We start from the raw sequence: 20,997 nt of genomic DNA on the forward strand, positions 1-20,997 counted from the left end.
ACCAGTGAGGAAGACATTTTGTTTGCTTATTGCTTTGCACTCTTAAAACAAGGACCAACCGCATAACCCCCAAAGCAGATAGAATGTTGCTGTGATTGATATATGTTTATTTTGTGTCTATGGAATAAACTACTCCTTGTTCTTCGGTGGGCGGATGGGCAATCCCTATCCCCTCTCCCTGCTCGCCATTGGTTGGGCGCTGAGGCAGCTGTAGGCGGGACGGGACCCCATTCCAGATGGGACAGTGAGTCCTCTGTCTGCTCACAGCTGCCTGCATCCTACACTCTGTTCCTGTGCAGACGTGGTACAGGGAGGGGGGAGAGGAGGAGAGACCGAGGGGCTGCGCCCAAATCCAGAAGGGAACGAGGTAAGGTGGTCTTCTTTATGGGGGTTTATGTGCTTGTGGGGGGATTAAATATGACAAGGGGGGATTCCACTACTTATGACATCCCAGACTTGCCATAGATTGGACTCTCTGGAGTTTTAGAAATATACAGACATAAAAAACCAATACATTGTCAGATCGTTTCATTTGGTCACACTCATTTGTGTTCCATTAACTGTATGATGCCTGGGTAGCACTGAGTATTGCGGGGTGGGGATTTTAGAGTTGTTGTATGCAATGTATCTTTATATAATACACAAAAGCCATGAATATCTTGTAAATGATATCCTTATAAACGGTGAGTTCTGATGTCATCAGTTATAAATGGCGAGTTCTGATGTCATTCCTTTCACATGACTCACTGAAATTTGTGTATTATAATAAATAAAGTACCCTCAGTTGCAAAATATGAGGATATTCGGCCTCGTGTTTTTATATGGTCATGAAACTCCTCGGTAACTTATAATATCCTTATGTTTTACAAGAGGGGGTACTTTATTCACTATATTTTGTATGTGAGACAATGCTGAATCAGTTTGCATACATGAGCACATGATAAACATTCTTCTTCCTAATGTGTTGGGCTATAAGTGCTGTATTACATTCCTCTGTACCTGTCAGGTGTATATACCTGTCATAAGAAGCGAGTGAGACTGGCACCACTTAGCACATTATCTTTGTCTGCTCTATACATTCCTCTTATTAACATACTGCATTGCTTATTGCATTTGAATTAATTGAATGCTTTGTTTGTACTTGCACTTTGTGTAACTTTTTGGTGAAGTTGCCTACCTTGGATTGATTTTAGTGTAGTGACCATCTGCACAAACAAATCTGAAGCAGTGAAGTCAATATGATTTTTGTCACAAACAATGTTTTTACATTATCTTCGAAGTTTGTAGCATCTTCCTACTTTCTACAGTTAAACTTTATTCTCATCAGGTATCAACTGATCATAACACATACGTTGTTTTAATGATAACCATTTATCCGAAACGTCATGCCTGTGAAGAGTTTTCTGCTACATTTTAACATACAGGTATTTCCTGGAATCCCATTATCCAGAAAACTTCAAAAACAGAGAAAATATTTTCTCATACAGTCATTTTTTAAGAAAACAATGTATCAACAATTTTTGATGCATTATCTGTAATAATAATATGGTACCTTGTACTTGATCATAACAAAGCTGCATAAATCCATGCTGATGGCAAACCAATCCTGTGGGGTTGACTGGGGAGTTTACCTGTATTATTTTCCAAGAGAATTACATATTTTAAAATATACAGGTTTGGAATGAATTATCTGGAATGCTTGGTGCTTGAGATTTTCCATATAAGGTGTATTCTGTATTTGGAATCATTGTACCTTAAGTCTAACAAAAACATTTAAACATTAAAAAACCCAAATGGATTTTATTGCCAATATGGATTTATGCAACTTAGCTAGGAACAAATGTGGGGAAAGAAATAAAAAAACAAGGAGAAAAATAAAATCATTTAAAAATGTCGAATTGTATGCTTAAAATAGCGTCTATGCGATTCAAGCTTCTGGATATTAGGTTTGTGGATAAGAGATCCCATACCTGCAATTGTTATAAACTTGCTCCTCTGTTTAAGAGTTCCATGAAGTTTAGCTATTGGAATGTATTACGATGTGGGGGTAAAATTCTCTGTGTATATAAATTAGTGTAGGCTTGTGTCAAACATTTTTTTCTGAGCTTGTTCTGCAACTTTGCTATATACATATATTACAGAGTAGTAATGGATAGTGTTGGCACTGTCATAATGCCCTCTGTTTAACACAGTATCCATTATGTCCCTAGTTACAGCACAGAACAGAGTGCAAAAGCTGGTAACTCATTTATTTTCACGCATGATTACTTTGGTCACATTCCTCAGCAACTAAGCCAGTGTTAAAGGCACAGTACAAGCTGTGTCATGCACAACCTAACTTATGTATATAATTGCATTTATTTTATGTGTGGGCTGACCATAGTGTATAATTTACCAAGGTAAAATTTGATACATTGACTCAGATGTTAAAATGACTGTATAATGCTTTCATGTTTCACTTTTTTTGTTTGCCGATAATTAAAAAAACAAAAAAAAAACGTATTAATAGATTTTACATTATACCACTAGATGGAGCATGCAATGAATGCTAACAACAGAGAAACTGTTGAAAAATACAAACACCAAAACAAGCCCTCCCCACATTCATTTCACTTTCCTCTGGAGAAACTATAATACCTTTTTATAATAATATCTAATACTTTTTATGACACGGTGTTTTTTCTCCCAGAATGAAATCAAGGATGCATGAAAATGCATGGAAATGTTCTTGCATCAGAGGGTTATATCAGAGGGGAATACCCACCAATTTAAATTGTTTGCTATGGGAAGGCTTTTCCTAACTTCAGTTGTCCCCCCAGGGCAGTGTCACAAGAGGATTCAGAATGTTTTGTTAATAGTGTTTGGTGAGCTTCCAAAATGAGAGAATATTTTGTAATTTGGCACCAAGTCGCTGGGTCAATTGGGATGATCTTATCAGTTGGCCCCTGGATCAACAACTGTATCAGCAGAGGGCTTAGGTAGACTGGAGAAGGCTGCTGATGGGGTACTCACACCTGTGGTTCTGCAACTAATGTTCTGGTTATCTTTTTTGTTTAACTTTTAACTGAAATAATATTTGGAGGAAGCATATTCATCAACAACCATTTTTTGAAAAACAAAATTTTTTAAGCAACCCTGTAAAATAACTTGTTTTTAAGTAGGTTGTAAGATAGATCTCCATTTTCTATATATACATGCATTCTTTGGTTATATCTCTCTTTTCAATGCTGAACTTGTGAAGGCTGCAAAGTGGTATATAGTAATTGAACAATCTCTGTTTTTTATTGGACAAGCAAGATGGAGTGACCTACCTGTTGAGATGGTTGCGTGACATGAGCATTTATAGATGTCTGCTTATGAAATTTCAGCCTATGGAGTATACCTTCTGGGTTTCATTATTTTTACTGGGAACAATAAAAAAAAAATACTAATCTTCAGAGATCTGAGCAGCATATGTTGGAACTATTTGCATTAACTGATTGCTGCTATGGATAAGCATTGTTTTCAGAGATAATAAGCTAGAAACCTTTATGGCTGTACAGAGAAGGGATCTGATACCTACAATTCCTGATTTGCAGTCAATCTCAGCCACCCACTGAAGGATGTCCTCATTCACAGCTGCAAGGTATTCTTGGTGTCATTTTGGATTTAAAGTGAAGGCAGTTCTGTCCTGTATTTTTATGGACCAGCAATAAATAAATATCTGATATGTCCCTGGTTATTAGACTACTGAAAAATACTAATATGATGTTGTGAGGCATCTTCTAGATGTTCAGATAAGGCAGAAATTACAGAGCTCACTGTGTATGAAGCTGTGCCGCATGGCCAAGCATTTAGGCTAATGTCAGAAGAGGAGCAGCCTCAGCTTTTCTGTCTCTGCACTGACAGACATTGTGTTGGCCTGTGTGCAAACACACTTAGTGGATTTCAGCACGGAAACGCATAATTGTGTATTTTTTACAGACAGAGAGAAGAAGCCCAGACTGCCCCTCATGTGAGTGGAGCATAAGGGGCTAAGATTGCCAGAAACACCATGCAAGATTGTGGATTGTTAGCTAAAAGGCTATCTTAAGTCAGAGTAGATGTACAGTAATACTCAATATATTACTGAGTAATACTGAGCAACTATTTCAGTTATAAAGCTCATGTTGCATGCTCAGTTGGCCTAATGTTGAGACGTATCATAGTGCATGAAAAGTGACATTTATTTCTGCGAGAATTGTAAACTGTTTGAAAACAATGTAACTTGAAGAATTGTTTTGTATATAAATACTTGTAATGCTCATGTTGTTTACTCTAAGGGGTCAGATAAAGCTGGAAAATACTAAAAAATCTTTTATAATTCTAACTGTTTCACATCAGTCATACTACAGCCATCTCCTTGTAATTAAAGTGCACTTTCCTAGCAGAAACATAGTTCATCCAGTTTTATGGGTTTCATTAAAAGTGTGTATGCACTGTAAAAGTGTGTGTGTACACTATGAAATTTGTGGTTTGACAAGTTGCTAGATTAATCACTCATTTTATTTTGTCTCTGCTTTTCTCCACATTTACATTGACCTTTTTTTCTTCTTCCTATCATTTTCCTTATGTCTCTAACAGTATCCCCCTTCCATTTCTCTCTCATAGACTCTTTCATTGTGTGTCATCTATGTTGCTCCTCCTTCCATCCCACGCTGGCACCACAGCATAATCTGTACTGGGCAAAATTCCTGACATTTCTAAGATTTTCTGATTTAATCTCCAGCAGTCCTAAGAAAAGGGGGGTGGGATGGAGAGATAGAAACTGTCTGCAAGCTGGAAGATATAACTCACCTGTGGCACATACCTAAAAAACCACAGACTTTGTACTTAAGCCAAAATTCTAATCATCTGGAATTTTACTTATGTACTGAAAATTAAATGAAGAAACATTAATACAGAGCATCTGTACAGGGCCAACTACAGCTTGTCCTACAAAGCATACCAATAAAGCTCATCAGACTGTGAAAAATACGCCACTATGTGCACTGTCATTTCTGTAGTAAATATGGTTTCTGGAAAACAATGCTCACTTTCCTATTGTTTTACAATACTTCCTTATTGCTGACATTGGGATCAAGCATAATTTTTACTGGCAAAGCCAAAAAAATAATTCAGTTGGTAATGCCCAAGTGCTGTAGACAAATATATTCAAAACCCCTCCTTTCATTAGGCCCATGGAAATGGTTTGCTTTGTGCGTGTGCATGTTTAGTTAACTTCAGTGGGAATAAATGCAGTGAATGTTGGTGGAAGTTTTGTGTAGCTTCCAAAATTTCTGAAAGTGCTAGCGACCATGTTGTTTGGCAACTGAGCCATTTTGTACATCACATTTGGTGCTTGGCCACAATAGGTTGTCACTGTTATTTGAACTAATTTTTGTATTGAGAAAGCTTGTGATTTTTTCACTTTTTCATTGATCTTGATCAGCGTGTTTTAGAGGTTTTGCATTTAAGTCCTCCTTAGCTTTTAAAAAAGATAAACGTATAGCATAACATAATTCTGAACAAGCTATTTTACTGGGGGTGGGGAGGTGCAAATTGTTAGGAACATCCTCAGTGAATTAAATCTTTTTTTTAGATTAATTTTTTTTTTATAGTTTTGACTTCTTTTCTGGCTCTTTTCAGCTTTCAAATAGGGGTCACTGATCCCAGCAGCCAAAGACTATTGCTCTCCGAGGCTACGTATTTATTTTTATTTCTATTTTTTATTATTTATCTTTCTATGCAGGCCCTCACCAATTGATATTACCGTTTTTTGTTCACACCACTGCCTGTTTGCTAGGGTAAATTAGATACCTGCTGAAATACCAGACTGGATCGCTGTTTAACAAAAAGGTAAATAACTGAAAAATAATTAACAACTGAATTATTGTCGCATAATAACAATGTCTACATCATATTAATGTTTAATTTAAAGGTAAACTACACCTTTAACAGGAGTATTTATACTTTTCCATCTTGTCTTACAATGTGATGAGGAGCATGCTGTACATTGACAAAGGCACAGTACAACACCTTTCTTATTTTTATAATCTATATTCCAATGTAATAAAACTATACTTTTGGATAGGTCTTCTTAGCCCTAGAACTGTCATTCTTGAGTTTATTAGCCCTAGCACAATATCATTGTGCAGGTTATTAGCCCTAGGCATATATTCTGCCTGATTAGTTCTGTTTGTACAAGAGCTGAACAAATCCAATATGACAAACCTCTGTAAAGATTTTCCTATTCAAAATGCCAAATCAGTCAGTCCACTCTCAATTTTTTTTTTGTACAAAAGCATTTCAAATAGCTTGATTTCATTGCTCTTTGTGGCTTTTTATACTTGTAAAGATTTGAAGATTTGGTATGAAACAATCAAATTATTACGACAACAACAAGACCATGCTAAGTAGCATTAAATCTATGTATTTATTACATTTAGGGGCAGATTTATCAAGGGTCGAATTTCGTATTCATGGGAGTTTTTTAAAACTCCCATGAACTCGAAATTCGACCAATCTAAATTTATTAAAAATATATAATTTTCTAAACTCGGGTGAATAGACGTCTCCCATTGACTAAAACAGCAATTTGGCAGATTTTAATTGGCGAATAGTTGATTTGAGCTCTTTAAAGCACCAGCGTATGATAAATGTCGAAAATCTAATTTTAACAATTCCTTAGTCTAATTTGACAGTTTTGGCCATAAAAAAACTTGAAAATTCTAATTAGAAATTCTAATTTTCAATTCGACCTTTGATAAATATGCCCATTAGTATTTTAAATAACATCAATTTCTTCTTCTGTTAATAAACAATCCCTGTTGAATGTAGTGCTATTACTCACAAGTGTTTATTATTCATGAATTGCAGCACGCCTTACACATGAAACATGTGGCCAAGACTTGTAACCTTAACCTTCTATGGAAATGGACTTGACTTTGCAGTAAATTATTCTAATATATAGTGAATAAAGTATAGTATTTAGAATATAGTGAATAAAGCACTCCCTCTTATAATAAAATATAAGGATATTATAAGTTACCGAGTTCCATGACCGTATACAAACACAAAGCCGAAGGCTTCTAATATCCTCATATTTTGCAATAGTCGATACTTGATTTATTATAATACACTAGTTTCAGTGAGTCATGTGACAGAAATGACATCACCAAACTCCAGTGACATCACTAAGCACTCCAGTGACATCATTATAAGGATACAATTTACAGTATATTCATGGCTCTTGTGTATATTGTGTATATTCAGGTGTTCTCAAATGTTTCATGTAGTCTCCTGTGGCTAAGCTGGCTTTCAACATGAGTTCTACTTTGCTCAGTGAAACAAATGTAAATAATGAATTTCCTGCATGCTCAAACCGTGATTGAAATGTCCACCACAAATTAAAGTTGAGGGCTACAAGGTAGCTGAACTCAGCAAGGCTACCATCTGCAAGGAGTATTGGTTGAGCATAGCACTGTTTCCTACTTCCTTAAAGGAGAAGGAAAGGCTTAGTGCACTTGGGGTGCCAAATGTTAGGCACCGCCAAGTGATTGTATTGACTTTCCTTAAACCCCGGGCCGGTACTCCTATCAGCAGAAAACTGCACCAGCCCGGGGTTATACCAGTGAGCACCACGGAGCGATCTTCTTCCGGCGTCTTCTTTCTTCAAATTTCCCTGGGCAAATGCATGCATAGTTGAATTGAAATAGCTGACTTTTTAGTTAAAGTTCGGCTTTTTGTTCTGCGCATGCGCAGCCGAGCAAAGAGGGAGAGGAAGACGGAAGAGTGCTCGGGTTTGGCCTGGGGTTCAGGTAAGTCAATACAATCACTTGGGGGTGCCTAACATTTGGCACCACCAAGTGTATGAAGCCTTTCCTTCTCCTTTAACAAATAAGATGAAAAACAAGAAACACTTAATGTTGATGTATTTCACAAGTCGTGCATTATAAAGTATATATGCTATTAAATGAGACCAACACAAATAACATTTACTGTATGTTATGCTTTAGAACTATGTGACCCTGCTAGGGGCTAAGGCAGTTGTTGAGGGGGGGGGGGTTTGTTAAGGAGAAATCATAAGTGCTTTGTAATAATGAAAAAAATGGAAACATAGATTCTTTTACATTAAAAGAACAGGCATTATATATTTTAACACACAAGTCTTATTCATAATTATCATGTTGGGCAAAGGTATTTATAGGTAGATACTGCCACTTTAATGTCATGTTGCTGCATACACAGTAGCCCTCTATAAAATATTAACATACATTGGCCTTATAGGGTACTTCAACCGTCTGCCAAGAATATTAATAGCAATATCCATTAATATTCAGACTTATGAAACCCACAGGGATACATGCAATTTGCAGTAGTATTGAAAAAAGCAGCTTTCAAGAGTGTATAATAAAGAAAATATTTCACCTAGTCTCTTTAACTGCTTTCAGAGCCACAAGTTTTCTAATTGCTGTTTGTTTTCTATCATCCCCTTCTAGCAACCTGTAGAAGTATCTGTTTGTTACTCAGGATCAGACTCTACCAGAAGGGTCAATTTTCCAACCCCGCTGCATAGTTTGTGAAGCTTACTTTCATATTCATGAAGATTAACTTGATACCTGTTGGGCGAAAATATTTTCCCCAACCAAAGGTGCAGACAACAGTAGTTTTCTTTTTTAATGCCCCCTGCCAGTGCTAGGACACCTGTATTGGTAGGGAGCTCCCAGTATGAGAGACCATGTTGGGGCACACGTATGCACATAATGAGCAACAACTTGCTTATCATGCGTAAGCGCGTGACATCAGAAGCTCATTATGTGCACACGATCTACACAACATGGCCGCTGGCACTGCAAGCTCCCTCCCGATGCGAGTGTCCTAGCCCTGGCTGGGGGAATTTAAAAAGAACAAAAAAACAACTGCTACCCCAAACAGAGTGCCCATTAAGGGTGAGGTCACATGGGGCATTTTTAAAACCTTACTATGTACAAAATGAAGTCAAAGTAGATTTGGTTCAATACACTCACGTTTAGTTGAAATTGTAAGTTTTTCTTGGCGGTGCTATCTTCCAGTCACGTGACTCAATGTGAAAATCAACAGAAGTAAGGGAAAAAAAGAAGATGCACTCATCCGGTTCAAAACGGTGTACTCAAGGTACTTCCAATGCTTAATTGGTGCGTAAAAATCAAATGTTTCTGGGGCTTCTTTTTTCCCTTATTTATGTACAAAATGAAGACCTACTGAAAATAATGGAATACGCACTATAGCATTTGCCACGCGACTCCAGTATTTGCAGTTTTTGGCAGAAACACCAATACCCCAACAAAAAGCAATAATATTGAACTCTGTGTGATACGCAGGTTTAGAAATACACTTCACTGAAATATGCTGCGTGTTTTCAATACGACCAAAAGCTCGCAAGATGGATAGCACATTTACATATTTGTGGCGTTGTATGCTGGTGATGTAATATTAATATGTTAACGGACTTTTAAAATGGTAAAGCAGTGATCCCCAACTAGTGGCTCGGGAGCAACAAGTTGCTCACCAACCCCTTGGCTGTTGTTCCCAGTTGCCCCAAAGGAAGTGCTTATTTTCGAATTCCAGGCTTGGAGAAAAGTTTTGGTTGCAAAAAAACCATATGTACTGCCAAACAAAGCCTCCTGTATGCTGCCAGTCTACTTAACTTTTTCTTGTTTGTGTTGCTCCCAAACTCTTTTTACATTTAACTGTGGCTGATGCTTAAAAATGGTTGGGGACCACTGTGGTAAAGTGTACCCAACAACTACTTCTCTTCAAGAATTCTGACCATATTGCACCCGTTAATTTATTAGTGCAGGTTGTTTAGAATGTCAGCTCCAGATTACTGCTGTGGTCAAAGTTAGCAAAATATTCTGCAACTGGCTTGCTATTTTGCTTTATATCTAAATCAGAATCCAATTTATAAGGCCATATTTATTACTTTTTAAATATTTGGATTATTTGAATCAAATGGAGTCTATGAGAGATGACCTTGCTGTAATTCTAAGCTTTCTGGATATATGGGTTTCCGGATAACTGATACCATACCTGTATATGGTTAGGTATTGAATGGTGCAAAGTTTCTACGGGTCTAGTCACCTATAGAAACCAGTCAGAAGGCAGCATTTACTGGTCATCTCTTATAAAGCAAACATTTTATTGGTTTATTACATATGGCGGGTATTTGTCTTTCTCTGTACAGCTGTTTCACATTTTTGGATAACTATGCTTTTATTACCATATTTTTTTGTAAAGAAATACATGTAGCAAGCCCTTCTATTTTGAAAAACTCAGTGTTACACAATCTTTGTCGACTGTACTGTAGAGAGCCACCAACTGCAGTGATTTCTAGGCAGTTTACTAGTACTCTAAGGCAGTTCTCTAAAACCAGACATCTGTTTAGATGTTCAGATTGTGCATTACTAAGAGATACTAAGAGATATGTTCACAAGGCCACATTGCGATCGTTACTTGACTTGGAGATACAAAAGGCATTATGTCGACCTGTCCTTATATGGAGTAGTAGTAAGAGGGAATCAGAGCTGCAACGACTATGTCTGGAAAAGCTTATTGTCATGGTAACCTGGGGACACATTTTGGCCTGCTTTTTTTCTTGGGACCTAGACATGAGGTAATGTCATGTGCGAATACAAATCCTTACAAGGTCTCTACAAATATATGATCAAGGGAGATTTCTTCCAACACTCAGCTATTCCTAGGCTGGCGATCTTACAGATTCTATTTGTAGGTGCTGTTCCACATATATATACAAAATTTGTTATGCCAGGAGATGAGGGAGGGGGTGAGGAAAAGAGATATGCCAGGCAGCAATAGGGAGTAGTGGGTGGGGAAGAGTGGACTAGTGGATTCAGAGGAAAGAGGATTTGTAGAGAAGAAATTAAGAGATTTTTTATATAGATGGATATTGTGAGTGATGTATCTAGGTCAGATGGAAGGAAAGAATAAAATGAGTGAGTTTTATTAATAAGGGTTGTGCCATGTACACAAGGCATTTACAGAGTAGGACCTGTGGAAATACTGTACTTCAGATTATGTTTTTACTAGACATTCAGGATTGCTTGAAACCTCATAGATCTGCCCATTTTACTAAATTTGAACACATTTCTGTAGTTTTTATTACAGTTTTACTAACGAATGTCAATTTCCCTTGAAGCAATGAGTCTTACTTCTCCCAAGGGACAAAACTGTTACAAATGTATCTTTCGTATCTATTCTGGGCTCTCTGCCAAGAGCCAATGAAGTTAGAAACAATGTATCTTTTTTGGCTGTTCAGTGCAGAGAAATGGACATACCAGTACAAACGCAGGACTGCTGGTTGAGATGTCAAAAGAGGGACTGTCCCTCTCAAAACAGGACAATTGGTATGTCTTAGATGAAACCATGGGTTTGTCAAGAAAAAAGGGTAATGAATCACATATACATGATTTCATATTTAAATTTTTTTGTCAAATTACATTTTAATTGTGAATATTGTTAAGTCTATTTATGTACAGACTAATGTTGTCCTTATGCAGGCCGATGTAGGCAGCTTATTGGTCTGTGTATGGAGCCAATATGATGGTCTCCCTGAGAATTATCGGGACTTCGATATTAATTAAGATAGCTTCAAGATACTGTATTGGACTTAAGCTGGCCGAGTCAGCAGCTTATTGGATTGTGTGTGGGGCCCTCCGACGGGCTTCCCCCATCGATATCTGTCCGAAAGTCGGCCAGATGTCGATCGGGAAAGGTTAAAAATCCCATTGATCGTGGCCACATCTGTTTGTTGATGCGGTCCCGTGATCCGACCACCCGTATTGGCTGCATTATGATCCAATCGTTGGGCCCAAGGTCCCACGATCGGATCAGCCCGATATCGCCCACCTCAATGTGGGCATATCGGGGAAAGATCAACTCATTTGCGAATCTCTAAGTGTATGGCCACCTTAAGGCTACTGTTCTTTCCTGATGGATCACCTTCAAGTGATTTTGTAAACAATTTTTTAAGCCCCTACTTTGCCTTTATTGGTTTTACCCTTTTGTTAATTTGCCGCCCAGTCCTCTGGTAAATAGGGGTCTTTCATGTAGAGACATGAGGGCTGTTTGTTTATTTTTCCAAAATCAGTAGTATTGATCTCTGGCATAAAAGGTATGAAAATAAGGCGATTAAGAAATGTTTGAAAAGTTGTAGTTACTACTTTTTTTAGTCCTGAACAGAATTCTTTTTTATGGCACCCTTCTCATTTTTGTCTATAAATATTCTTTTGTTGTTACATTGAACCCCTTACTGTATATGCTCTATCTTTTACTGTAACAGTAATATAGCATGCCTTGTATAACTTTACATTTGCTTAAATTAATTTCTGTTACCCCATATACACTTGCTCATTTTTCTGTCTACCTCCACCCCCAGTTTCCTGGATGTGGAATGCTTCCTCTCCTCCCTCTCTTCCCTTTGCCATTTCCTGCCCAAATCACAGAAAAAGGCAGGCTAGTTAGTGGGAGACATTTATTTAGAACCGGTTGTAACTTTTTATCCCTAGTCAACAGGCATGGTGAGCGGCCCTTTGATTCCCCACATTCCAGGGGGGAGATATGGAAAGGTGCTGGGGTCCCCTATCTGAGTTTTACCACAGAATTGCCTGTACTTGCTGGCATCAGGGGAGGGGTGGACAGGTAAGTGATGGGTGAATTCCTTCTATGTGTGATTCGGCGCAAAATTTAAAAGTGAATTTAACGACTGACTTCCCTACAGAGAGAGTGAGTCACTTTTAATTACAATTATACAATTATGTATATTTGAACATTATTTCAACTATATATCATATTTTATAAAATTATTTTATTACAACGTTTCGGCTCCTACTCCTACAAAATAATTTTTTGTTTTGCACCTTACAATTCCTGAGAGTGCGGTTTTGTTGCAGATTGGTTTACATAATTTATAACCAGCACCCAGGCGGTTGTTTATTGTTGTATGAGTGCTCCAGTTCTACTAAATCTTATATATATATATATATATATATATATATATATATATATATATATATATATATATATATATATATATATATATATATATATATATAATATATATATATATGTCCCTGCTTAGTATGCTAGGAAGTTTCCAGCTGTCTTTATTCTGGAGGGTGAGTATGTGGTACTAATTACATCCTAGTCTCAGCTCACACTGTAATTAGCTGCTAATTACAGGATAGAACTTTAAAAAATAGAAGTGTTCTGATTTATGTGCCTTGTCTTACTTTGGTGCTTTCCTCCCTTAATTCTAAACTTTTTTTTTACATATGTTCTTTGCAATGTTCTCGTTATTCCTCATCTCTCTAATTAAAGGCCCCCCTGCCCATTATTCTTTTTCTGATGTAGCCTCTTATTAGCTGTTGTCATTTTGTATCATTACCCATTTCTGCATTCTCTCTCTCTCTGCTTCTCTCCCCCACACAATTTATCTTTCCCCTAGCCATGAATTTCAGCTATAATTGTTAGTCAATGGGAGGGTGAAAACAAATTGTGTAATAGAGTGTTGCCATCCTGAGAAGCTGCCAACCATCTGATCCTTTAAATGCTAAACTTGTTTAAATTTAATAGCAAATGATGCAGAGCTGTAAAAGGAATATAGAAACATTTAAAGGGATGTGTCGTTTTCTTATCCCGAAAAATGAAAAGGATTCACAACTTAAATGTATTTACATAACACTGACTAGGCTATGTGAAGCAGGTGGTTAGTCAGTAATTGCCAGTATTGGAATACAGCAAGTGTGACTACTTCCTAAAAACAAGACTGCAAGTAGCAAATATGAAATGGCCACCAATAATTAAATCTATTGCAGGTTAAAGTTTTTGCAGTTCTGTAAACTAGAAATAGAAAACTGACTGGATGGTTGCTTCCAAACAGCGCACTGTAAATGCAACCTGCTAATTGGTTGCTACAGTATGTGTAACTTTAACTTCAGCAGATTTTCACCTCTTATTACATTAACCACTATGGGCAAGAGAATGCCTCTGCAGTGAATATGAATGAGAATGCCTGTGCAGTGAACTGGCCCTCCTAGTGATTTTGTGTAAACAGTTTGAGGTAAAGGCTGTGCCAGAGAGGCATTTGCTGATAGCTTTGGAGTGTCTTTTTATAGAAACACTAAGGATATCCCCTCAAGACTGTGACATGTGGCAGGAAATCTGCCTGGGGGACCTGCTTCCTGAGCACATTCCTGTGTTTACAAGTCTGAGATGTCCTCTTAAAACACATGCTCTTCTCTTCCACAGTCCTCAGTAGAGTATGGCACACCTGACTCCACAATGGAATATGGCTCATTTGAATCCATGTACAAGTACAACTCTCTGCCTCTGTGCTCTCTGCTTTACTTATAAGCAAATAATACGTACACATTAGTCCCTACACCTTCATCTGTTTATCCACTGAAAAACAACACCAGGATCACTCAGCTGTGGTATAGCTTAAAAATGTGCACTTATTCTGTAAACACAATAATGACACTTCCTCACCACCCTAAAATTATTCATCCATTTGCTATGCTTCACAAACATGGTTCTGTCACTAGACTGTCCTAGAATAACCCTTCCACAAACAAAAATCTGGCTACTTTGTCCTCCTGAAGGCTGATTTCTTTATGACAGGAGCTCTTTGGGGCAGTGACCTTCTTCATTTTGATTGTCTTAATGCCTGACATTTAAATGTGATTTATTTCCATACCATGCGCAAACAGCTGCTTTTCTAGTACCTTCAATATTCGTTTGTATGCCTTGTTTTCCACATTTCCATCAATGACTGGCATTTTACCATCCTCCTGGCTTGGAGCTGTATATTTATTCCTATGCTTTCTGAAAAAATGCACCTCCTACTCTATTCTATTTTGTTTCTTGTTATCTGCTTCCAAAACACAAATCTGTAACTTGTTTTTTATTTGAATAGTTCAGCTTTATTCCATATTTTACTAAAAAAAAGAGAGCTGTTAAATTATTATCCTGGTGCTCATGCTACAAAGACAGTTCTGTCACTACAGCCAGCCTAAAACCACCGCTGTTATTCTTGTACACAGCCATAAAAACATCTCTGTTTCTGATCTCCCATCAAACCCTGGGGCCCTCTTTGGTAATTCTATGTTAATGTAGATCTCTGAATCCTCTTCTATAAAGTACTATCTATTATCTATTATTATAATAATCACTTGTCATGCCCAGCAGAAAATCTGTATATAGGTAAATGTTTCACAATAGAGAATAACTAGCAATGTTAATGTTGCTCTCCAAAATGATATAAAATAATTTATAAATCTTATAGTCAGGGTAAGATTGTCTGACAGGATTTTCAAACGAGCCCAATATATATATATATGGACATTTTTTTTCTTGATATTGGCCAGGCAGACCAATCAGTGGGGCCCATACACAGGTCAATAAACTGGTCTGGATGGGACAAAGTTGACAGCTTTTATCAACCCTTGTTTGATTTTGTATTGGAAAATTGTACACAGAAAGTTAAATGTAGTTGGAAGTGTCTTAAAAATAATTTAACTTATCTGTATAATAACAATGTAAGTAACCTGATCTGTAAACAACATTTAAAAATTAACAGGGCTGTTAGAAGGGAATACTGAGTTATGAGTTTTCATCTTATAAAGTCTGATGGACTTTTGTTTCTCTTTTACATACATTAACAAAAAAACTGATATGATCAGATACTACATCACGGCGCAGAGGGTCCAATTTTGTAGCATGTCAGACAATCTCATGCAGTTCCATGGCAAGATTATGCGGGACATACATGCCCCACCATGGAGATCACATACTTTGGGCAGTATCCACAACACAGTAAGCAACTGTGGGTGAAGATATTCACCTGAATGGGAAACCCCCTCTAGTAGGAAATTGCATTTTAATCACTGTGGGTCTATTTGAGGAAAGTGCTACAATCAAAATCTGTATATGCCACAATTGTGACTCATGCACTAACTTTGGATGAACACTGTGTAGTGTTGTGTATACTAAATGGTGGTAATGTAAAATAACTGTGTTTATTTAAATAGTATAGATAACAGGCACTATCTGTTATTAATTCCAGGATTATTTGGAACCAGAAAACCCTGCTCAGACAGAAATACAGGACACAATGAAGGCATTGAGTCGAGATGTGAGCAGCCCTTGCAGAACAACTCACACTGTTATTCAGGTAAAGATTATTCTCTACTTAAAAGGGATGTAACACACACACACATATATATATATATATATATATATATATATATATATATATATATATATATATATATATATATATATATACAGTATATAGTCAATTCTAAGCAGCTGCACTCGAATTCGGACTTCTTTAGATAAATTCAGGTGCAGGGTCAAAAGTAGTATATCTGTTCAAAGATCCACACTCCACTTCTGTGATGAATTAAATTGCTTTTTTTTGTACATATCAAACATCCATTTTTTTGTGGGGCCTTTTTTAAGGATCCTTAAAAGGACACTGAAAGGAAAAAACTGCTATGATTATAAGGTAATTCACCATTGCGGAATTGTTCAGACTGCATTCCTCCAATTTGGCTGTGCAAGTGTGTGGCCTACTCATATGTGGCCTTGTTGGTAAGATATTCCACCCTTGCCTGTCTGTGTCCAGCTTTAAAGAATTCAGAAAGTCAAAAAGTTCTTCCAAACCAAGAAGGGAAGAGGATATGGTGTAAAAAAAACACCATACTAGAAAGTGCCCTGTGTTGCATTACATTTAGCATAGCAAAGACAAAAATAAACTATGGGATTTGGAGTTTTTAATGCTGTAGAAGGGTGGAAATAAGGCAGTAGCATGGTGTCTTAATGGAATCTATACAGTTTCTTTCGCTCCGTAATATGTTTTTTTTACTCACCAACAGAGCACACCGTTGGATCTCATAGATACAGGAAAAAGTCTAAAGGTGCAGACAGAAAAACCTCATCTTGTCAGCCTGGGAAGTGGAAGGTTGAGCACTGCAATCACCCTGCTACCACTGGAGGAAGGTACTTAATGTGTGTGGGGGGAGGTCCATCTGTATGAAGTGCACTTGCCAACTCACAGACATTGATGTGTTTAAGAAGTAATAAGTTTAAGAAGCAGAGTGTGATACATATCTACTCTGAGAATATAGGTAGCATCATCAAGTGGTTGCTCTTTCTAATAAGATAGTTAACATTCCGTTCTGCAGCCCATCAACTATCCAAGGCTTCTGCAATAGGATTTTGCACATCCCTTATAGGGGTGGTTCACCTTCAAGTTAACTTTTGTATGTTATAGAATGGCCAATTCTAAACAACTTTTCAACTGGTCTTATTAATTGTTTTTTTATCGTTTTTGCATGAATTGCCTTTTTCATCTCCAGCTTTCAAATGACTACAAATATATTGTTACTGCTACTTTTTATTATCTTTATATTCAGGACCTCTCCAATTCAAATCCCTGTCTCTCATGCAAATCAATGCATGGTTGCAAGGATTATTTGGATCCTAGCAACCAGATAACTGAAATTGCAAACTGGAGAGCTGCTGAATGAAAAGCTAAATAACTCAAAAGCCACAAATAAAAATAAAAAATTAAAACCAATTGCAAATTGTCTCTCTATCACTCTCTATATCATACTAAAAGCCTCCATATTTTTAATTAAAGGGGTGGTTCGCCTTTAAGTTAACTTTTAGTATGTTATAGAATGGTTAATTCTAAGCGACTTTGAAATTGGCCTTGTTTTTGCTCTTTAACGCTACAATTTACAATAACAATTGTTATTGCTACTTTTTATTACTCTTATTTCTGTTCAGTCCCTCTCCTATTCATATTCCAGTCTCTTATTCAAATCCATGTGTGGTTGCTAGGATAATTTGGACCGTAGTAACAAAACAGAAGAGTCGCTAAATAAAAATAGAAATAACTCAAAAACCACAAATAATAAAACATGAACACTCATAGGTGAACAACCCCTTTAAGACCAATACAATTTTTATTCTACTTGCCATTCAATATATCCAAATATAATATTGGCGATAGTTTTTTTTGTTATAAAAAACAGTTGTGCTTTAAAATAACCACCCACATGTTTCAAACAACCCTGCCATTGTCTTGACTTCTTAAATATTATATTATGCTTATGGATGTGATATGAATTTGATGATGCTATGATGACACAACTCTTTCTCTAAAATGTAGTTGACTCTATATATCAGCTACACTACAGTATATGTTAACACTGAACATATATTTATGCTTCTGTCAGTTGCTCCATATATCTATTTTGTTTCGACATTACTTTTTCTAAGGGAGGACAACCCTGGGTCATGCCTCTAAGGACATCCCCCTACAGGGACCTGGTATTGCTGCAGAACATTGCTACATTGAAAACATCAGAGGAAACCTCACCCTGTACCCATGTGGAAACCCTTGTGCCATCGATGGACTGCCCATCACCCAACCCACACGCCTGACGCAAGGTAAGGTTAATTCTTCATAGCACTTGGAGAAATATCTAATCTACAAGAACTTTAAGAGAGAATCATATAAATGACTAAGGCCAAAAGAGACATGTTCTCACCGTGTTACGGTCTCCTATCCTGTAACAGTCCTGGACCTTTCATCACCCATTATAGGTCTAAGTTCCACACAAGTTCCAATGTGTGCAGTTTGTTCTAAATTATTTGTTGTGGTATGGGTAGAGCCATGCTAGTACTGGGTGGATAGCTAAAAGCTGCAGGTTGTACTAGTAGAGAATTTAGCTCTACTTCTTTTTCCCTTCCTTTGCCCAACCTTTGATGGCATCAGTTCCATGTTTTGATGAGATTGCTTCTATGATTCAAAGCAGAGTGTCAGTTTGTTGGTCCAGTTGCAGAAATATCTGTGACTGGTCAGGTTGTTTAGATCAGGGATCCCCAACCTTTTGAATCCATAAGCAACATTCAGACGTAAAAGGAGTTGGGGAGCAACACTAGCATGAAAAAATTTCTTTGGATGCCAAATAAGTGCTGTGATTGGCCATTTGGTAGTCCCTATGTGGATTGTCAACCTACATTGAGGCTCTGTGTGGCAGTGCACCTGGTTTTTAAATAACCAAAACTTGCATCCAAGCCCGGAATTCAAAAATAAGCTCTTGATTTGAGGCCACTGGGAGCAACATCCAAGGGGTTGGAGAGCAACATGTTGCTTACGAGCTACTGGTTGAGGAACACTGGTTTAGATGGTCTGAGCATGTACAAATGCATTGTGTGGGTCCATTATCAGGTTGTGGGTCCAGGTCTTGTGTGGCTTTCTCCAAATTGGAGCTGTACAGATCTCTTATTTGGCAGCTATAGCAAGAAGCCTAGTCCTTTCTGGATTTTGTTATTATTACAAATATTTCTTGAATCGATAATGCATATTTGTTCCCGCCTGTTTGCAACCATTCTAGTTGTGGAAATTCATTCAGTGTCAGCCAGTGAGCTGAATAATGTTGGGATCATGCACAAAGTTAGCAACACATATTGCCCCTATTTGCTCTTGAAGCATGAATTTGAAATAAATAAGAATGCACATAAATGCAAATGGAAATAAGCTGTTTACTGTATTTTTATGTTTATGGTCTTTGTGCATTAACCAGTATTGTCTTGTTAATCTCTTTAATCACCAAGAAAGAAGCTATTTTTGCAAACCTTAGTTGAAAAGAGTAATTATTAAATGAGATGACTCTATTCCAGAATAAGACTGACAGGAGAAACAAACTTCAAGACATATGTGGTACACAAAACAATAGTACAGGTACAGGATCTATTATTCAGAATGCTTAAAAGCAAAAATAAAACAAATAATTTTTACAAATACTATTATTATTGCTTAAAATTGACTCTGCTTAAACAATTTATCTGACATATAAATTAGGCTAAGAAATAGTTTACATTATAAGGAAATACATAGGGGCCTATACATAGGAGGAGTTTTTAAAGGGGAAAAAATATATTGTACCCCAAAACTGCTAAAAATCTGAATCCGAAACTACTGTCCTGTCAAGGTCATGTAGAAGTCAGTGGCAGATGTCCCTGAAGTTGTTTTTTGATATAGTGATCTATGCTGGATAATCTAAAAAAGTAAGGGTTTTTGGACAACAACTTGAAATAAATCAAGCGATTCGGTGTCAGTTCATTTGATTTGATACGATTTTGTCGTGACTTTTTCCTGCACCGACTTTTTCAAGCTGATTTCTTGATAAATGAGTTATCAAGAAATCAGTGGATGAGAGTTAGGTCAACTTTGTTTTAATAAAAAATTTAGATAAATTCCAGTTTTAGTAAATACCCCCATAAATCACTGGCAGTGCAGATTGTTATAGTTGCTAAGGTCATACAGGACAGTGCTCCTTCTGTAAAAAAGGTTCTGATTAGTGTAATATTGTAAGGATCACCATCAGCACTGCGTATCTTGGCAGCGCTATATAAATAAATGGTGATGATGATGATCTTTCTTTTGGCCCTCACTGACCAAGCATTGCACAAGCTCAAACGAGCAATATTGGCACTTAGAAAAGGAAAACCATGTTTTTTTTGCTATTACACATGCACACAACCCTGTGCAGCAGTGAGAATAGGGTGGCTCTGCACTGGCCAATAACAGCTGCCAATTCAGTCCTTCTAGTAACCAGATGTGGTTCTTGTCCTCACAGCCTCTATTCCCATCGTTGTAATTCATTTGTTTGGCCGGAGGGATGTTGCCCACTTCGGTGTGGGCATATAGTGAAAAAATGGATCTTTAGACATTTGACAAGTTTAAAAGATACTGTAAGCAAGAAGGCGATGCGGCACTCTTTTCTACATTCCCCAGCACTTAAGCTATTCCTTTTTTTTCTAAAATTAATGTGCCTATTGAAATTGTATATGAATTAGGGCCTCGTGGGGCCCCTATACCTCCTGGGCCCCCCTGCAGCCGCAGGGTCTGCTTCCTCTATAGTT

At 37.2% G+C, this 20,997-nt stretch overlaps 1 protein-coding gene across 21 annotated transcripts in view; it reads left to right on the forward strand.

Moving 5' to 3' along the window:
* Positions 1-214: 214 nt before the first annotated feature.
* Positions 215-20,997, forward strand: part of LOC108696447 (pleckstrin homology-like domain family B member 1) — an 80,261-nt gene continuing 59,478 nt past the window's right edge. For 8 of the 21 annotated variants that reach the window (XM_018225816.2, XM_018225817.2, XM_041569248.1 and 5 more), the window contains exons 1-4: positions 12,546-12,696; positions 16,121-16,228; positions 16,935-17,058; positions 18,346-18,516. In XM_018225816.2, the coding sequence (XP_018081305.1) occupies positions 12,616-12,696; positions 16,121-16,228; positions 16,935-17,058; positions 18,346-18,516 (484 nt within the window). In that variant the 5' untranslated portion in view covers positions 12,546-12,615. Of the gene's footprint in view, positions 368-5,749; positions 5,857-12,544; positions 12,697-16,120; positions 16,229-16,934; positions 17,059-18,345; positions 18,517-20,997 lie in introns of those variants that run through there. The other 13 variants (XM_041569252.1, XM_018225824.2, XM_041569254.1 and 10 more) reach the window with 7 other exon arrangements.

The sequence above is a fragment of the Xenopus laevis genome, chromosome 7L (genome assembly GCF_017654675.1).
Source record: "Xenopus laevis strain J_2021 chromosome 7L, Xenopus_laevis_v10.1, whole genome shotgun sequence".
Taxonomy (NCBI): Eukaryota; Metazoa; Chordata; class Amphibia; order Anura; family Pipidae; genus Xenopus; species Xenopus laevis.